General features: G+C 33.7%; 2 protein-coding genes across 4 annotated transcripts; one reads left to right on the top strand and one right to left on the bottom strand.

Annotated features, from left to right (window-relative positions):
* Positions 1 to 256: 256 nt before the first annotated feature.
* LOC114188560 (phosphatidylinositol N-acetylglucosaminyltransferase subunit P-like) lies at positions 257 to 5,415 on the bottom strand. 3 transcript variants are annotated; one of them, XM_028077134.1, is made up of 7 exons: positions 5,190 to 5,415; positions 3,331 to 3,496; positions 2,932 to 3,007; positions 1,710 to 1,905; positions 1,451 to 1,493; positions 887 to 1,005; positions 257 to 761 (listed from the first exon to the last, which is right to left on the bottom strand). In XM_028077134.1, exons 4-7 carry the CDS (start codon positions 1,894 to 1,896, stop codon positions 640 to 642), a joined length of 471 nt encoding a protein of 156 aa, XP_027932935.1. In that variant the 5' UTR covers positions 1,897 to 1,905; positions 2,932 to 3,007; positions 3,331 to 3,496; positions 5,190 to 5,415; the 3' UTR covers positions 257 to 639. The 3 variants fall into 3 exon arrangements, with proteins under 3 accessions (XP_027932935.1, XP_027932933.1, XP_027932934.1); XM_028077132.1 differs by having other exon boundaries at positions 1,451 to 1,523; XM_028077133.1 differs by lacking the exon at positions 3,331 to 3,496 and having other exon boundaries at positions 1,451 to 1,523; positions 5,190 to 5,410.
* Positions 5,416 to 10,407: 4,992 nt separating this feature from the next.
* LOC114187896 (F-box protein At5g46170-like) lies at positions 10,408 to 13,264 on the top strand. Its single transcript, XM_028076299.1, has 2 exons — positions 10,408 to 11,976; positions 12,800 to 13,264. Exon 1 carries the CDS (start codon positions 10,827 to 10,829, stop codon positions 11,964 to 11,966), a length of 1,140 nt encoding a protein of 379 aa, XP_027932100.1. The 5' UTR covers positions 10,408 to 10,826; the 3' UTR covers positions 11,967 to 11,976; positions 12,800 to 13,264.
* The last annotated feature ends 5,546 nt before the right edge of the window (positions 13,265 to 18,810 follow it).

Raw genomic sequence — 18,810 nt, forward strand, 5'->3', positions numbered from 1 at the left:
AGTACTATAATAAAAAATAAAAAGCAATTTATAGCATACATAAAGCATGATTCGCTTTTTAGTCTTGTTTCCACGTAGCTATCGTATTTAGAATTATATAGTGAATAATGTTGTTATTGCAGAAAACTGTAATAAATTTGTTTCCTTAGTTTAAACTACATAAATCTTTAATTGAAATTTGTCATATTACATACATAAAGGTTATATCCCCGTTTCCCATATTTTGGGCATTGGGCGTGTTCAAGTAGACGTTATGTCAGATACGTTGTGGCCTGATAATTCACAGTGAGCAGCCATGTCCACAAATACAACCATAGTTCTGGGATATGAGTCAGATACATAATATTACCCCCATAAACAAAGAGGCCGTTTCCTTCTCTACAACTCTTCACCACCAATTCATAAAGTAGCAAGGTTCAAAACTCTAAAATAAGTAGACAAAAGCTTTTAAAAACTAGACCTAAAAAAGTAAGCATTAAAAGGAAGTTCTACAGTAAGATAGAATGAAATCATTCTTTCACAACACCAACTCAATAAATTTCACCTCTGTAGTTATAACTTCTCCTACAATAACCTAAATTAGCAGCACTTGTTTGATAGCAATTCCTACCATAACAACATTGGAGATATGTGTGATTGTTAGGTTGCATTATTGAACATGATATCATTGATTCTGTCAAGGCCGATATCTGAAATGGGATCGATGGGTTTTTCATCTTCTAGAGAACACTCGTTACTCGAAGGATCTCTACTGAATTCATCTGAAGAGATGTTCATATCAATTATCAGAAAACTGATAGCACAGCCTCAAGAAATCAAACTTGTGTTGTTTACTAACATGTCCAAATCAAAATTAAGCACAAGAAGAATTTGGCATCGAACTCACCAAAAACTGTGTTTAAAGAAGAAGGGGAAGGTGTTGAAATGAAGTTAAGGCCAATGTAGAATCCCAGCATCAAAACAATGGTCACCATCACATATGTTGGTACTGCTAAAGCCCAATATCTGAAAAGCCAGAAGTTGTTTTGCTAACATTTTGTCACACAAACAATCTGAAAAGCCCAATACCCGAAAATAATTCTTTTTCCTACATATGCGAACTAAGTTCCCCACTCTATGATCTCGAAAGCAAAAACTGATGCAAAATTCTCATTGTTAACATAAACAGGTGATTTGAAATCCTTTTTCCATATATATTCACTATTAAAGACTCTAAAGGAAAAAGTTGGGCTTAATACCCTCCATCCCTTCCCAAAAGCCCTACTAAACAGCTAAATTGACATTGTTTCATGCACTATGACCGAGTTTATATTTGTAAACCTTAAAATTAACACTCCAGAACTTCTCACTTCAGGTTTTCTCGACAAAAAATTATTGTTTTGTGCACCCAAACAATTACATCTGACACTTTCCATAGGTTCAAATAACAAGAGGAGTGGAGATGTCTAACCTGCTAGGATAGTACGAGATGCCAGCAGATTGTAGCCATGATTCTGGAACATATGCCCATATGAAGAAAATAACTATTCACAAACGAAATATTAAAATACAATAAAAGTCAAAATCACACATGAGCATCATGAAAAACTTGGTTGCTAACTAAAAGTTACAATCATCACATATAATATTGCGTATAGAAAGTCACGTATAAGAGAGTATAGACAGAATAGGGTTAAAATTCTGAAGAGCAGAATAAAAGGGAAGAAGACCTGTAGCAACAACAGTGGTAATAGAACCTACAAAACCATAAACTTCAGAAGGCTTAGGGCCATGATCGCCAGACAATCCGAAGCCAGAGGTTTTGTCTTCAGGGTCAAAAAAGGACACAGTTGCCCTCCGCTTCTTTGACAGACTGAGAGTTCTTCTTGGACTGTTCACTGAGTGAGGACTTTCCATGTTGCGTCCCTTCAATTACATTTAAACTCTTAACAAATGCTCAAGAATAATGCAAATTCTGTTTCTTTTAATATCAAATTCAACAATAACGGGTACCAATAACTGCATTCACTAACACACTTTCAATCATACAAATGAGTGCATTCATCATTGTATTCAAAATCTGCCTTGGTACTCTTCCATTTCCTTTCTCTATTCCGCTTCATTGATAGGGCTGGCCCAAGCTATGGGTCATATTAGGGTCAAATTAGTGGACTGTTGGCCTCAGTTTAAGTCCAACAACTTCCTTTTTACTTAAAGCAAAATATCAAAAATATAACATTATGCACTAGATAAAGGATAATATAGCAATTATAAAAGGATAATAATACTAGAAAAATATAAAAATTATTTAAAATAGTATATAACATTATCAACTAATAATAATAACAATGTTACAGTAAAAAATATAAAAATTTACTTATAACATCATATAATATTGAATTATTATGTTATGTATTTTAATATATTTTTTGTTTGAAATATACTCTTATGAAATTAAAATTACAGTTTACTTTGATCAACTTGTGGCTATCTTGAGTGAGAGCATTAATGATCAATTTGTGGCTATCTTTTAAACCAGCAATATTCATTTTCGTAGCTTGTAAACAAACTGTTGTTGGAAGGTCCTAATAAGGTGTACAACCTATTTCTAAGCTTCATAGGACCTTGTTGGGTACGAATCTAATTGCTCATATCCACTACCTTACGTGGCTAAGGGATAACATATCAGATCAGATTCACAGCTTGGATCCTAAACAGCTCCCTATTGCCTCAGCTTATCTATCTTAGCATCTTAAACTATAAACTCCGCAACAATTACATATACAAGTTGTTAAGCAAAACCACAATGCAAAAAAAAATAAAGATAACAAAAAGAATTAATCATTAACAGCATTACCATACCAAACAGAAAACCAGCATCAGTAAACCTTATAAAATATTTCATTACATACATACGAAGCCAGGGCAATTTAATCAGCAACAAGGAATTACCAGGAAAATACTTTGGCGAAGAGCTTAAGCTATAGGTAGACAGTCTTGATAACACTAGCAACCAGGCCCAAAATTCCTGCAATGTGTACAAAAGGGATTTAGACTCGTTACAAGGCACAGACAACGTGGACTTCCTATCAGGCAAGCCTTCACAGGTTGCGATGCTATTTTTTCTGCTAATAAATTACTCAACAGCAAGCAGTGGCTTAAAGTAAAATTATATATTTTTAACAAAAAATTTATAATTTTATTAAACACACCGTAATTTCTGGAAATTTTATTCAAACAAAATGAAATGACAGAGAAGAATAGTGTATGAATTAAAAGGTGAAAAAAGGAATTGCAGAAAATAAATGAAAAATTTCAAGCCCTAATCCTAAATTTCTTTCCAATACTCACGTCACGCAAATCATAATTTGAGTTTGATGATTCTGAGTAGGGCTCGAAGTAACGGGCGGGTTCTTCTTCTCGGCATCCAGTGGTGGCAGTGTTCTTCCAAGAGAAGTGAATTCAGTTCTTCGCAATGCAGGTTCAATAGCTTTTCCCTTATCTCGCAAATGTAAATCTGTAAAGAGAGAAATAGCAATTGTGCATTCTTTCTGTCAGTAAGGCTTGCCTCCAACACCTTTATCTTGTCTGCGCTTTATGATTTTGAGGGTTTGGATGGGTTTTACGTTTCTGCTGAAGACGACGCCCGGTAGGTTCCAGAACGGATCACTGGACTTGTCGGAGAGGAAGGAGGAGGATTAACCAAGACACGGGGCGTTATTGTGCCATTTTTATTTTTTTTATTTTTGGTGTGAGGATTTATGGATCAGGAAAATTACATTTGCTATTTTGTATTGGGCCATGTTAAATGGGTACTTTGTGTTGGGTCCATGTTAAATCCTTATAGGCCCTAAACTATTATGGTTTGATTAAGTTAGGTTACTTTGATTCTTGATATAGAAGTAGAAATTAATGCAGTGTTAAACCATAATTGAATAGGTGAAAATTAGTCTTCGTACTCAGTACTTTATTTATTTAATTGGGAATCAATGTATTGTTAAATGGCTTCAGTTCTCTAAAGAAACTGTGTGATTGAAAACTAATATTCATTTATACCATCCAAATTAATATACAAATTATATTAAATCAATAATAATGATTAAAAAGACATTATTTTAAAAATATATGTAACTTCCCTGTGAATAATTTTATTGGAGTTTGCAAAACAGTTGAAGTTATGCCTTATTGTAATTTTTAATTTTTATTATTATTATTAAAAGCAGTGGGAAAGAGTAAAAAGTGTATGCAGGGGTGTGGGATTAGTAATTGTGGAGGTGCGCGAGAAAGTGAATAATGCAGCGAAGCCTAGAAAAGCAAAAAAACAAGGCGGGAGTGCAGATCGTAAAAAAGGGAGGTGCGCGAAGAATAGTCATCCCAAGCCATAGCAAAGTAGTGGGTGTGCAGAAACTAATACTGGGGGTGCGCGAAGAAAAAACTACACAGTCCCAATTTTTTTTTAACCTAATTAGACTAAAACTTCTCTACTCACGCAGCTCTTCCTCCCATCACCGCCGGCGATGGCTTTATCTCCTTCTCACTGTTTTCTGTCTTTGATCTTTTTTTTTAATTAATTTTGCTTTTGGAATTTGCTGTGTTATCCCGTGGATTGGTTTGGAATGATAGTGCTATGAAATTTTAATGGTTCTGGAGCCGGAAAATAGCGTGAGTAGGGGTGCGAAGGAGATGATTGAAGATGAGTTGAGGGATAATGGGTTTTGTTTTGTATACAGTGATGGATAGGTGATGAGTCTGTGAACAATGGTGAGGCAAAGAAAATAATGGTAATGTGTGTATGTGGATCTCTAAACGCAGGTTGAAACGGAGTCTAAAGGAGAATGACATGAGATAATGGTTGGGCTTTGGGTTGAACTTGTTTGGGTTATGCGCTCACAGGTCGGGTTTTGCGAGCATAGGTGAAGGAGAAAGGAGTGATAAGTATGAGACCGTGAAGGGGAGAGAAAGGAACAGCAATCGTGTGGGATGAGTTGATGTTTAAACATGCTCCTTTTTCGTCACTCAAACAGCAAGCAATAGAGATTGGGTCATGAGCAGAGCAACGCAGCAAGCAATAGAGATTGGGTCATGAGAGAAATAAATAGCGAGATAGATGCGGGACAGATGCGCACAAATACATTTGAGAACAAAACACAACAAATTCAACACACCATGTCATGTCATCTTCGCGCAAGTACTCAATGCATAAACCTTACCTCTTGAAGCTCCTCGTTCCCTTTGAAACTCTTTGTTCTGTTTGTTCTTTCCGAAACTCCTTGTTCTCGTTGCTCTTGTTGCTCTAGATATGAATTGTCTACCTTTATTTTTTGTTGCTCTGAATATGAATTGGATATATATTTTGAAATCTTTTCTCTGCTGAGAGCCCTTTTGTTCACGGTCCAGAGAGGTAAAAGGGTCAGGGTAACAAAAGTGGAAAGGCGCCTACACTATGCAGAAAAATTAAAAGCACGCTCCTCTCTGTGCTTTTTTTTTTAAATCTTTCTTCTCCTATTTTTTTTTGGTTTTTCTTTGTTTTTTATTTTCAAAAATGCTTTTCTTTTTACTCTTTTTTTTCGTTTTCTTTTTTTTCCTTTTTTTGTTTTGTTTTTGTTTTCACCCTTTTTTTTAATCCGTTTTTTTTTAAATAATAAATAGTAATAAAATAAATATGAAAAAAATTAAAAACAAAGAAAGAAAATAAAAGAAGAAAGAAAAAAGAAAAGATAAAATAAAATTGACACGTGTCACTTAGGGGTGGCAATGCGGGCTGGTCCGCCCCGTTTAGGTCCGCCCCGCATAAGACCCGCACATCGCGGGCTGTCCCGCCCCGCCCCGCCCTGCACATTTTATGCGGGCCGCATACTCTGGTCCGCCTTGCATATACGTTGGCCCGCGGGCCCGCGGACAAGTCCGTTTTTTTTTTTTTTATGATAAAACTTTCAATGTTTAAAAATTGGGAAACTTTAAGAAGTTCACAAAATTAAGTAAAGACTTTGGGGAATTAGATGATAAATTGATAATTTAACATTTTCATCATATTCATACTATGACATACACAATGTATTCTTTAAATTTTAGCACATTAAAAGTTACATAATATTTGCTTGTCTTTTCCAGTTATACAAGAATTTGAAATGTTAATGCAAGAGTCCATAAAAGAAGTAATTAATATACACATGTGCAAGTTTTTTTTTTCTAAATTTTATGCGGGCTTACGGGCCGAGCCCGCGCGGGCCTGCGGGCTCACTATCCTTGCACGTCCCGCGTTTTTTCTGCGGGCCGGACCCGCGGACCAGGCCCTAATTGCCATCCCTAGTGTCACTGTCACATCACACTGTCTCTGCCACGTGGCACAATGTCAGATTGACACGTGGCAATTTTAAGTTTTTTTAAAAAAAATTATAAAAATAAAATAAATTTTTTTTAAAAAAATTAAAAAAGTTAAAAAAAAAATTAAAAAAAAGTCAAAAAAACCACGTGCTGACACGTGACATATAATTAACACCGTTACTGGTCAACTAACGGAAAGAAACCAATTGTAACGAATTTTCGAAAATAGGAACAAATTAAAATGGGGGACCTACTTTAGATTTGGATACAAAAATGGGACCTATGAAATGATTTAACCTTAATAATATAAAATCTTACATATTTTATCTTATGTTTAAGGTACTGGAACCGGTGATGTCATTATTTCATTAAATTACCATTCATTTAATTAGCTAATATTAGTTATTTTCTCCTATCCTCAGGAGAGAGATTGTCTCGTCAGTTTACGATCTTTTTATTGATAAAAAGTTGTAAAGTAATTATAAAATATTTAAAAACAAATGAATAATAATATTTTTTGAGAAAGGGAAAAAAATCTCTTAAATTATCTGTATAATAAAAGGGACACGGGTAGTAAATAATTTTTAGTTTCCGTCATCTTCATCTGTTGAATTGGTATTGATAATCCAAACCAAAATAATTAATTTAATTTGAATGAATCTAATCAATTAATGATCAAACAAACAATAAATAAATATTTATTAAAATATTTTAAAAGCATATGTTAGTTTTGCGAAACTTAAAAGAGAGTTCAGAAAGCATATGCCATGAATGCACACATGCCACATGGTGCGCGTGTGTTCTGGTTTAGTTAGTGATTTCTTGGATCCAAATCTAAATTATGAGAAGAATGCTAAGTGCACATGGTTTATGATTCCTAATTGGGATACAAAATACATGTATTTTTTATGCTTTAGAACAAGTTTTAGGTCATAACTACACCCTACAGATAGACAAATCAATTATATATATAACAATGTCATATAGTTGTTTAACATCACATAAAATCTTCAAAGTAATGCACAGTGAGAAAATTTGCTTAAAAAATACCCAAACATTTAGTATATTCAGTATATAACCAGATTTTTTAGACATTTTACGAAACTTCAATGTTTTGGTCGTGTGAATCAAAAGCCCAGGTTTCTAGTTTGAGAAAACTGTCTTCTAATATTTTTACCTAACCATGATTAAATAGTTTTTGAGTGTGTGCAAAAGGCAGCAGCAAATTGAAAGAATTTCTCAACAATTTTTAAAAGCTTTAAACAGATACCACTTGTAAAGAATAAACTTTTTCTTTAATGTTCCATTTGTGTGAAAACTGAACATTCTTTGATATCAGAACAAATTCCATTCACTTATTTCCCACTTCCTGGTTAATTCCCATTAATTAATTGATTTTTATTTTATACATCATTAAAAAAAATAGGATACTAATATAATATACTAAGCAACTTACACTAATGATTCGAATGCATCAATCAGGTAACAGTTTCAGCTTTGTAGAAATTTAATTTTAGTATTTGTTGGTAGGAGAGACTGAGAGAATAAAATAAAAGTAAAGGATCGGATTCATGAGATAGAAACAGGGTGTATTAGAACCACGTTCACCAGACTAATTTTGATCAATTCAAAACCAGCTCATTATTTCTAATTCAAATCAACAAAACCTTTAATTTTAGTGTATTAAAGTACATGTTTTCTATAATTCATTTTTATCCCTTACATTATCCTGTATTTGAATATGATAATTTAGAAGGATATTCATTTATTTAAATAATTTAAATTTTGTTACATTAAATTAATTTATCTAGATAAAATAATTATAAATAAATTAAAATTTAAGAAATTTTGAAATGTATTTCAAATGAATGAAATAAAGATTTTTAAATACTTAAAAAATATACAAAATTTGAATTTTCACTTCATTAAGAAAGTTTTAGTTTAATCGATAGCAAAATGTCTCATTAAATCGATTTGGATCAAAAATTAAATTGGAATAGTCTTGTCATGTTGATCCAAGATGCAAGTATTGTCGAGTATAACCGATTCAGTTTACAATGATTATGATTATGTTGTAAATTATACCTAAATAATTTTTTTAGTGTTTATATTTATTTTTTCTTTACTCTTTAAATAATTTTTTTAATTAAAATAATTAATTTATTAATATTACCTTTAAGTTATTATTACTTAAATATAATATTTTTTAATTTAATTATTTTTTAAACTTACTCATTAATTAATTGAACATTTATCTACAAAATAAAATAAAACTACTTATGATAAAAGTTAAAAACATTATTTATACTTAATTTTATAATTCTAATAATAAATTTATTATTTTTCACTTATTATTATAAAATATTTGAAAAAGAAAAACAAGATCTATCGTAGATACCTAATTGTTAAATTATCTTTCTTACAATTGTAACTAATTAACAATAATAAATAAAATGATCAATAAAAATATAAATAATTTTATTTTCTACTTATTTTCATGGTCACAATAATTTTTGTGTTCGATTGGTTAAATACTACGTCGTATACCCTATACGTTTTAATTTTGGTGGTGAAATTTTAAAAACTTTTTACAGGTAAATTTATGAAATTTTGTATTTTATTGATCAAAATTGTAAGCAATATCGAATTATTTGACCTTAGAAGTGATTTATGGAACACTACTATCAACCATACACTCTTCGTAACTTCAACGACTCCGGCCTTTTGAGACGAAGAAAACGTGTACATGTATAAATAAATCCACATTTTATGTGAAGAGAATTAAGTTATCCATTATAATATTGTGTTAGGTTTTAATGTCAATTTCAATTAATTATTGTACCAATTTTCCATACTGTTTTGGCATTATACATAATTTAATTCATTCCTTAATAATTAAGTTTTTCTTAAAATAATCATGACTTAAAATTGAAAATTTTAAGATTACCAAAATAGATGAAACTTAATTAGTTTTTAGTAGGGATGGCGATTTAGGGCGGGCTGGGATGTTGAACCCGCTAGTCCGCAATGACCTGTCCCGTATAGGTCCGCAGCCCGCGCGGATTAAAGGTGGGGCGAGACGAGACGGGCTGGTCTGCTGACCCGTTTACCAAATTATATGTTCTCATTTTTTTAGTTTTCACATCATTTGTTTTATTATTATGTATTGTTATTATTTTGTATAATTATTGTATATAAATTGTATATAAGATAATGATTTTAATTTTTGAATATGAAATATATTTTTATGCATTTTTAAGTATATGTTTTGTAAGATAACATGTTGCTATTGTACTTTAGCTATAATCTTTGTAATTTTTCTTGTCTTTGATTAGGTAAACTAATTAGAATTATTTTGATAAAAAATGAATATCAATTATTATAAAAAAATAAAAAAAGTATTTTGTTCAACAACAAAAAATTCACTCATCACAAATGCGGGCCAGCCCGCAGGACAGTACGGGTCAAAAAAGTGAACCCAAAATTAAACGAGGGGTGCGCCAACCCAGCCCGCACTTTGCAGGTCAAAACGCGAAACAGACCAAAACGGGTCAGGCTGGTCCGCTTTGTCATTCCTAATTAGTTTGATAGTAAAAATATAAATTTATTAACAATAAACTATTGATAAATATAGTTAAAAATACGTTTTAAATTAACAATGATAAATTTATTCGCTTAATTATTTTTTAATTGAGTTCGTAAAAAAAATCAATGTCACAATATTTTATATTTATTAAATTAAAAAGTAGTCTGATTCGAGATGGTAGAGAAGACATATAATGAGAATAGAACTCAAACTTTCAGTTACAGGGATTATTTCCAATAACTGATGGCAAAGTTGGTCGAACTATTCAGTCAATCTATCAAATTAATTATCTGTGGTATTGGTTTAACTTAACATTATGATGTATTAATGTATTAGTTTATTAAAAAAAATAATATTTTGAAAATTTTCAGATTCCAACATATGAAAATTTGAATATGAATTTAGATAATTAAAGAAAGAATAAAGCAGAGAGAAGAGTGTGTTAATTGTGGATTTGAAAAATAGAAAAGAAGATAGAAAGAGGTGTGTGAGTTAGATGGAGAAATAAATAATTTTGTGCAGTTGATGAAATTAGAGGGGAGAGAGTGGAGTTAGAGAAGGTGCTTAACAGAAGATAAGAAAAAGGAGAAGAGAGGAAGAATGATGAGATGACGCACAATCACACCCTCTACCACTGATCCACCTTTTTCCTCGACGCGCATAATATCTCTCTCTTTTTTTCTTTCTCTCTCTCTCTCATATATGTAAAGACAAAACCAAAACCGTGGATGTGTCTCCACAACCCACCATTTGCAGTCTCATTTTGCATCGCTTCCAATCTCTCTCTCTTTCTCTCTCGCTCTCTTTCAATCTCTGCTTATCCCTGTTCAGGCTTCAGACGTTGGTAGATCTGACGCAAACGAACCCCTAAATTGAAAAACCCTTGCGATCGGATCAGGTAAATTCATTTCCCCAATTTCTCTGCTCTCTCTGTGCAATGTCCTCTCAGCGCGCAGATCTAGCGTGCCGGATCTTCCCGGAACCCGATGCATCCCAAATCGACCACTTCGACCGCCTCCCGGACTCCCTCCTCCTCCTCGTCTTCAACAAGATCGGCGACGTAAAAGCCCTAGGCCGCTGCTGTGTCGTTTCTCGCCGCTTCCATTCCCTCGTCCCCCAGGTCGAAAACGTCGTCGTCCGCGTCGACTGCGTCATCTCCGACGACGACTCTTCCTCCTCCTCCGCCGCCTCTGACAAGTCCCGCGGCCCTTTCTGGAACCTCCTCCGCCTCGTCTTCGGCGGAATCGTTAAGCCCATCCAAACCCTCGGCCAGTTCCTCGGCCCTAAACGCCCCTCCTCTTCCTCCCCCACCCCATCCTCCTCCCTTGCCGTCGGCACCGATGATGACTCAGACGCCGGCGTCACGCACCACTCCCCCACTCAGGTCCTCAAAAACTTCAACGAGATTCGCCTCCTCCGGATCGAGCTCCCCAGCGGCGAGCTTGGCATCGAAGACGGTGTCCTCCTCAAATGGCGTGCAGATTTCGGATCAACCCTCGATAATTGCGTTATCCTTGGCGCGTCCTCTGTCTTTCACCCGAAAGACCTCACCGACAGCGCCGCCACCGCCACCAATTGCACCGACGACAATGGAAGCATACCCGACTCGTTCTACACCAACGGCGGCCTTAAACTGCGCGTGGTTTGGACCATAAGCTCCCTGATCGCCGCCTCAGCTAGACATTACCTTCTGCAGCCTATAATTTCAGAGCACGGGACTCTCGACAATTTGGTCTTGACCGACGCTGATGGGCAGGGAGTGTTATACATGAACCGGGAACAGCTTGAGGAGCTGAGGGTGAAGCCCCTTTCGGCGTCCTCTGCGTCGAAGAGGACTCTCGTTCCGGCGCTCAACATGAGGCTGTGGTACGCGCCGCACCTCGAGTTGCCCGATGGGGTTGTGTTGAAGGGTGCCACGCTTGTTGCCATTAGGCCCAGTGAACAATCCCCCAACGCCGCCAAGAAGGAGGCTTCTGATTTGTCTTGGGTATCCACGGCCTTTGAGGAGCCTTATAGGACAGCTGCTACAATGCTTGTCAAGAGGAGGACTTATTGCCTTGAGATGAATTCGTTCTGATGCATTTCAGGTACTGAACTTAATTATTCGTATATATGTTAATTTGGTGAGTTCCCTTTGTTTTGAGATGGCCTTTTTATTTTAGTTTTATGTTTTCCTCAAATTTGTTTTTCTTCTAACCGCATTTTGGATGTGTTTTGTCGCTTGAATACTTGAACAGAGAACACCTAAAGCTGGAGAAGGATATGTGATGCCATTCAGTTTTTGGGTGGATAAAACCTACATGCATTTTCCTAGGTGCTTTTTGGTCATTCTCTGATGAAAATTGTAGTTTGGTCTCGGTAATCTGCATTGGTGTTTACTGTTAGACTTTATTATTAGATTACCGAGGTGAAACTCATTCGAATGGGAGAAAAACACCATAAACACTTCAGAAACTGTATTTAAGTTTTGTTCTTATTTTGTTTTTGAAAACAACTTTCAAAATTGGATAGAATTTCGACGACAAAGTAATCAAATCAAGCAATACATGTTTTCTTGTTTAGTTTTCTCTGAAGTTTCGAAGTCAAGGGCTGTTTACTGTTTGTTTCACTTCAGTTTTGTTTTTGTTAATTGCTTTTGTGGGGGCTGCTTGACTGTGTATTTCTATGACGAATCTGCCTTGCTAATCGGTTTGCTATTTGTATCAATTGGAATGGAGGGTGTATAATGCATTTGCCATGTACTTTTTGCCAGCGAGCTTACCTGGAGAATTTCACCACTATTGCTTAGTTTTTATGTTCTGATTGTTTCCTTGTTTACCTAATGATGTTTCTTCTAATTCAATGTTACATCGTTGTTTACTTCATGAAAGTTTAGAACTAATACATATTTGTTGGAAATGGAAATTTCAGGAAATGTAGAATCATTTAAAAGGGGAAAGCTCAAATTCTTCATAGAAGGAAGGAATCTGGAAACTCAAATTTTCTTTGGGCAGACATGAAGTGGAAGCAGCTTGGTTGCAGGAAACTTGCTCTTCCCGGCTTCAGAAAGTGTGGCCCAGACTCGAGTAGTTACTGAAGGGAACTGCAAATCATTCACCTATCATGCTTAAACTGAAAACTGAATGCATCTGCTGGTTTTTTTAATTTGAGGCAATGCTTGTAAGAGTGCACACCTGCAACTAGGATGATCATGTAAGAGCTTTAAGTTTGTAGTCATCTGCCCTTATCAGATCTCTGTGAATATTCTAGGTATCAGTTTGGTTTGCCTTTGTGATATATTTTTCTCGAGTTAAATGAGCAATGTACTTTGCTTCTGTAATTTTAAATAACTTCTGGATGAGGTCAATCATGCGAAATGCAATACCTGTTCCTGCACTTACTTTTTTGTCGTTTGAAGGTTTTGGTGGGCCTGAAGCGAGTCAAATTGGTTTGCAAGTTACTTGTCGGTGAACTTGTAAACTGTTCAATCGAGACTCGAGCTAAGGAATGAAGGTGGAGCCGAAAATCTTGGCTTGTTTATTAAATGAACCCAACTACAACTTTTTAAATATTCGGTTTATACTCTGATTTTGTGGTGGAATTGAATCAAGTTAATTGAATTTTTGAACAGTTCAGATAGCTATTCATACCACACCTAAAAGTGGCTACAGGCCACCATAAGCGGAGTGGAGTATTAACTTCTTAGAGCACTCCAACAGTATATTTATCTTTTGGCAAAAAAAAAAGTTGTATAATATTTATTGTCTGCGAGCTGATTGGATTTTGAATTAACACGTGTGCACACTCAACGAAGGAGCAAAATTGACTAAAAACGAACGAGCTTTTTATTGACAGTTCTGCTAGTTAAAATCGTCAGAGTTTATATTTTAACGTGCTAAAGTAATATTATTTATGTATTTCATTATAAAGAAAGTGTTTGTATGGAGCATTAAATCACTATAGTAAGTACATACATTATGGAATATTATGTTTCAAACTTTTAATTATGTGTATTGGTTCAAATAACTTTTAAATATAAATTATATGCCATTTTTGTCCATTTCAAAATAATTATTTCTTTTCCTTGTAACACATTATTAAAGTGTGTTAGTACATTATTAAAGTTATAATGTACTGAAATATATTGAATATGTTTAATGAAGACTTTTTCAACATCCAAACCTAATGTCAGTTGCACGCGGAAAGGTAATAGCCAACATATAACAAAAATATGTGCACTATTTAGATTTACAACAGGAGCATGAGATTCTTATAGACATGGTTAACTTAGGAATAAGGATGACTGGGAGAATTCCTAGAAAAAAAAAAAAACAGCTTGAGTGAAAAAATAAAAGGTTTATACGAAAGTAGCTTAAGTTAGTGGCGGCTTGTTTGCTTAGCTTAGCTTAGCTTAGTTGTTAAAAGAGTTTTTGTGATTATGGTTTATTATGTGTGGGTCGAGGGGACACACAGTTGAAGGTATTTAAAAGTAATATGAAAACATTAATTGGGTGAAGGTAGAAGATTAGTTGAGGTTGCTGGTTGGGAATTGATACATAGTATGTATGGGTTTATTTAAAGCTCACATGATGTCCTCTTCATACACTCAATGGTCCCCTCTTCTTCATCTTTAATACACCACACTTCCACTTTCTCACTCACATACCTCTTCTTTATCACTCCAAAACTCTCCCTTCTCTCATCATCCTATCATCTTACATGCTTCATAAATTCCTTTCTCTCACTTCTTTTTTTTTTCCTATATCATCAATCAACACTTTCATAATAATACAAAAACATATTCTCAAAACCTCTTAGTATTCCAAAAGCTTACTATAGATTCTTAGTCATAGATACCTTGAGTTAAAAACAAGTGGGAATATTGTATGATTATCATCATATTATGCAACCTTACTATTTTTTTATAAGTTTCTCAATCATTAAATATTAGATTAGATGTATCTTTTTTATTCTTTATTAAAAGAATTATTTGGTGACGTAATTGAGATTGTGCTTTTTGGACATTATTGCCTACTAATTCAATTTCACAGATCACCAGCCTGTGTGGATGGATAACCCACACCGACCCACCCCTCGTAATGAAAAGGAGAAAGAAAGAAGCAGAGAAGCCAAAATTTCGAGTTTTTTTCTTTTTCTTTTTTCTGAGGTTGCAGATAAAAATCTTCAGCTCTTTCGTTCTAAAACACTTGCAAAATTTGAGCCTTTTTTTTTTGTTGCTGTTGATAATGATGTTGTTATATGATTGGGAAAATCACTCTTTTGTTATGTAAAAAGTCTAAAAGTAGATATCCTTTTGTTTATCACATTGATAGGTTGTAGGTGAGAACTTTATTTCTAATCATTTAACTCAACAGCTACCACCCATTTCACAAATATCCCTTCCTATCCTCCAAGATCTTTTCTTTTAACCCCCAAAACACAGTTCTAAAACTTCAAGCTCCACAACGATTCGTTTTATAACTTTGTTCTATTGAATAACACTGATCTGTGTAAGTGAAGAACCACATAACCAAATGTTTGTTTTTTTTTCATTTGTATTTTAATCACTCTTTTGTCCCTCCAACCAATCTGTTACATTATTATTACTTTTATGATAAAGATGTCTTCACCTACAAATGGGTCAAACCACAGGAAAAATTTATGCATATTATAAAGATGTGTTTGAATAAAGTTAGGATGAAATGTATGGTGCATTGAAGAGCATGAGATTGAAGCAGTATGGGGAGTTGAAGAAGGTGGTGGTGAGTCTTATGTTTTATAATTGAATTAGTCATTGTCTAAGCAGACAAGTTTCCATTGTATTACATCATGGGTACAATGGATTAGGATGAGGTTGTCATAGTTATGTTTTATCTTATCTAATATTTACCTCCATGCCATTTCTTTCATTCAATCATCAATGTAAGGAGACATGGCCCATCTCAGCAGATAAGAGAAGCTACGTCCACAATTCTTGTTTTGTTTTTTTATGTTAATCCCATGGTGTTTGAAAGTGATTTTAGGTCTGATTAATTCAATACACCACATCATGAATCAAGTTCTTGAATCAATGATTCAAAGTTGCGATTGATTTGGGGTCAACTAATAAATGAGCAACGTCCAAATCTACCATATTGCCCATCAAAGAGTTATTAGTAGTTTTTTCCATATGGATGGATACTACACCAATAAGGTGTGAAATATGATTCCCACACCATGTTTCTCTTCTTTTTTCCTTTTCAAAACAAAAATCCTTAAGTTTTACCATTGACTAGTGTTATTTAAAAGATTGGCTCATCATAAAACTCTAACTCAACTTTTAACTTAAGTCTAACATTAACAACTATTTATTAGTTCGTATATACATAGTGGAATATATTTTTTTTCATTTAATATATATTTTATTTTAAGATAAGATGATATTTATTCCTTACGGTGAATGATTTTATAAAATTAAAAATAATTAAATATATTTTTAATTTTTAAACTTTGACATGAGATTTTATTTATGTCCCAAACTTTAATATAGTTTAGTTACTGAACTTTATAAATAAATAAATATAACCCTTTTAATCCAATAAGATTAAATGTTTTTGACAATATTAAATGATGTTTTAATTGTTTATATATTTTCTAATTCAAATATCATTTAACATGTTAAAAAATTAATGTTATTGAATTAAAATTCTTATATTATTTATTTTTAAAATTTATAGATAAAAATATTAAAATTTAAATGAATTTAATTTTGTATCCAAATTTAGAAACTACAAATATATTTAATCAGTTAAAAACTATATAGTATTGTGGCACACTAACTTTAAAAAGTAAATCTCTTTTCTCTTGTTTCTACAAATTGCTTTATCATCTTTTAAATTTTCTTGTTTTCTATTTCTTCATTTTTTTTTTATAAAAAAAAAACACTATCATTTCTTTTGGCTTCCAAATTTTCAAGAATTGCAAAAGTAATACTATTTTTTTCCATTTCTATCGTTTTCCAATCTTTAAAAAAAGGAATGCTTCAAATTTGAGCGTCCACTATACAGATTGAAAACTATAGTGCTTCACCTTCACTACACAACCTTTATCCAGACTCGGAGAAAAGACGTTTTTGTCAATTTTGTCTTAATTACACTTAATAAAATCATTTTGACCAAAGAACTCTGCAGGAAAAAGATGTTCCTCTCTATTTTCAAAGCAAATTAATGTTCTGAAATTTGTTGTCATCGTTTTTACCCGATTGGCACAAGATAGGTATCAGAAATTGCAGACACATTACAGTTGTGATGACAGGGCAAGGGAAGAAGGGAAGGGTGGTTCCAAGAAAGAACCAACCTTTATTTCCTTAGTGTTTTTCTTCTGTAACAAACAATGATTCATAATAGGTGTTATTTTATTAGGTACTTAGCTGTTTCTTCTTCAAACTTTATCTGTTTGTCACATGATGTACCTTGCATATACAATCCACGTGAAATGAAATGAGGTTTGTGACTCATTGAACACAAGCTTGCACCCTGCAAGAAACAGGTCCTTTTTTTTTAAGCCTTTGTTTTTCCATAATGTTCCACTCATGATTCCTTTGTTTTCTTATTAAGCATCATGCATTGCTGATTTTATATAGAATTAGGAGCCATGTATGTCCCTTGTATTATAATTCAACATGTCTCCTTCTATTTTATTCTACCCTACTCATCCTTAGCAAGGGTAGATGCATCCAAGTGGAGGAATAATATAGGACACAGCAAATGGTGAAGAAGCCCCCACATGCTAATATTTATGCCGGCACAGTTTGTGACAGTGAGGGACTCAACCACTGGACAAGACATAATTAATATAAACTAATCAGAAAAAAGCAACAACTATGTATAGGGTCTTTAGGATTATCTTATAATTCTACTGTTTTGCATCATCACTCTAACATTTTCGAGCATTTTCAGGTGGCACTTGCATCCTCCAAATCAAACTTCTCTCAACTTTTCTGCTTTTGGCCTTTACTTCTGGTTTGCTGTAGGAGCTTCTCGTTTGACCTTTATATTATTTAACGTTCAAACTTATATTATTGGGTCAGAATGAGAACCAAACATTTAGATGCATATTTTAAAACTTGGAAGCTTGAATTATTGTTGAATTCATTAGCACGTCCACGAGGGGTAACTGCAAACTGCACTGCAACTTTTTTCTTTCATGTATTCTGCTACAATACAAGATCATGGGTTTTATTTTATTAGCATCTGCTAAGATTTCTTATAATATTTCTCTTGGCTTCTTTTGAAAAGTAACACTGAATTTTGCTTAGAAAATTCGCTCGTATCTCTAGGCTCTTCCTTTCTTTTCCGTCTTTATAAGCTAAAGTGGCTCTCATATGTTTTGTCCTTTTAAAGTGAATAATATCGATTGCTTCTGATCTTCACACACCAAAAAACTTTGATTTGTTTTTGCATATTTTTCTTTCAATAACAACAACACACTATGTTTTTGTAAAGTAACAATTTGCGACAAAGCAACCACAATTCGCAGCAAACACTTTTGATAACTCCTTACTCAGAAAATTATCTCAAATCCACTTTTCATTTGTTGATTTTTCTGTTTTTGGTGAATTCATGGGCCAAGAACAAAAATGGGGAGTCTGTAATTCTACTAGTGTATATAGAAGAAACACAGTTTAAAATATGGTTCGAGACAAAAAGGCATGATCAATCTAAATTTTGGATTTTGTTATTGGGCTTGCTTCACCTTCCCGTGTGGGCTTTTCTTCCCTGTGCAGGTGATTCTGGACTAGAAAGAAGTGTTGCTGCTAAATGCACCCCTTTACTAAAATAAAATTTTGATTAAAACAAAAAGTCTTAAAGTACATTTTAACTGAGAAGTTTAATAGCTTAAAACATTTTTTGGACACTATTTCATTTGAGAAAAGTCGATGTCCGAAATTTAAGTGAACACGT

The sequence above is a fragment of the Vigna unguiculata genome, chromosome 6, assembly GCF_004118075.2.
Source record: "Vigna unguiculata cultivar IT97K-499-35 chromosome 6, ASM411807v1, whole genome shotgun sequence".
Classification (NCBI taxonomy): Eukaryota; Viridiplantae; Streptophyta; class Magnoliopsida; order Fabales; family Fabaceae; genus Vigna; species Vigna unguiculata.

Excerpts from the sequence above, each read along its gene's own strand:
- LOC114188560 (XM_028077132.1), bottom strand. The coding sequence starts at position 1,896 with ATGGAAAGTCCTCACTCAGTGAACAGTCCAAGAAGAACTCTCAGTCTG. Across the intron at positions 1,524-1,709 it reads TACCACTGTTGTTGCTACAG|TTATTTTCTTCATATGGGCA; the intron begins GTCTTCTTCCCT and ends GTTTGTGAATAG. Across the intron at positions 1,006-1,450 it reads ATCTCGTACTATCCTAGCAG|ATATTGGGCTTTAGCAGTAC; the intron begins GTTAGACATCTC and ends CTGGCTTTTCAG.
- LOC114187896 (XM_028076299.1), top strand. The coding sequence starts at position 10,827 with ATGTCCTCTCAGCGCGCAGATCTAGCGTGCCGGATCTTCCCGGAACCC.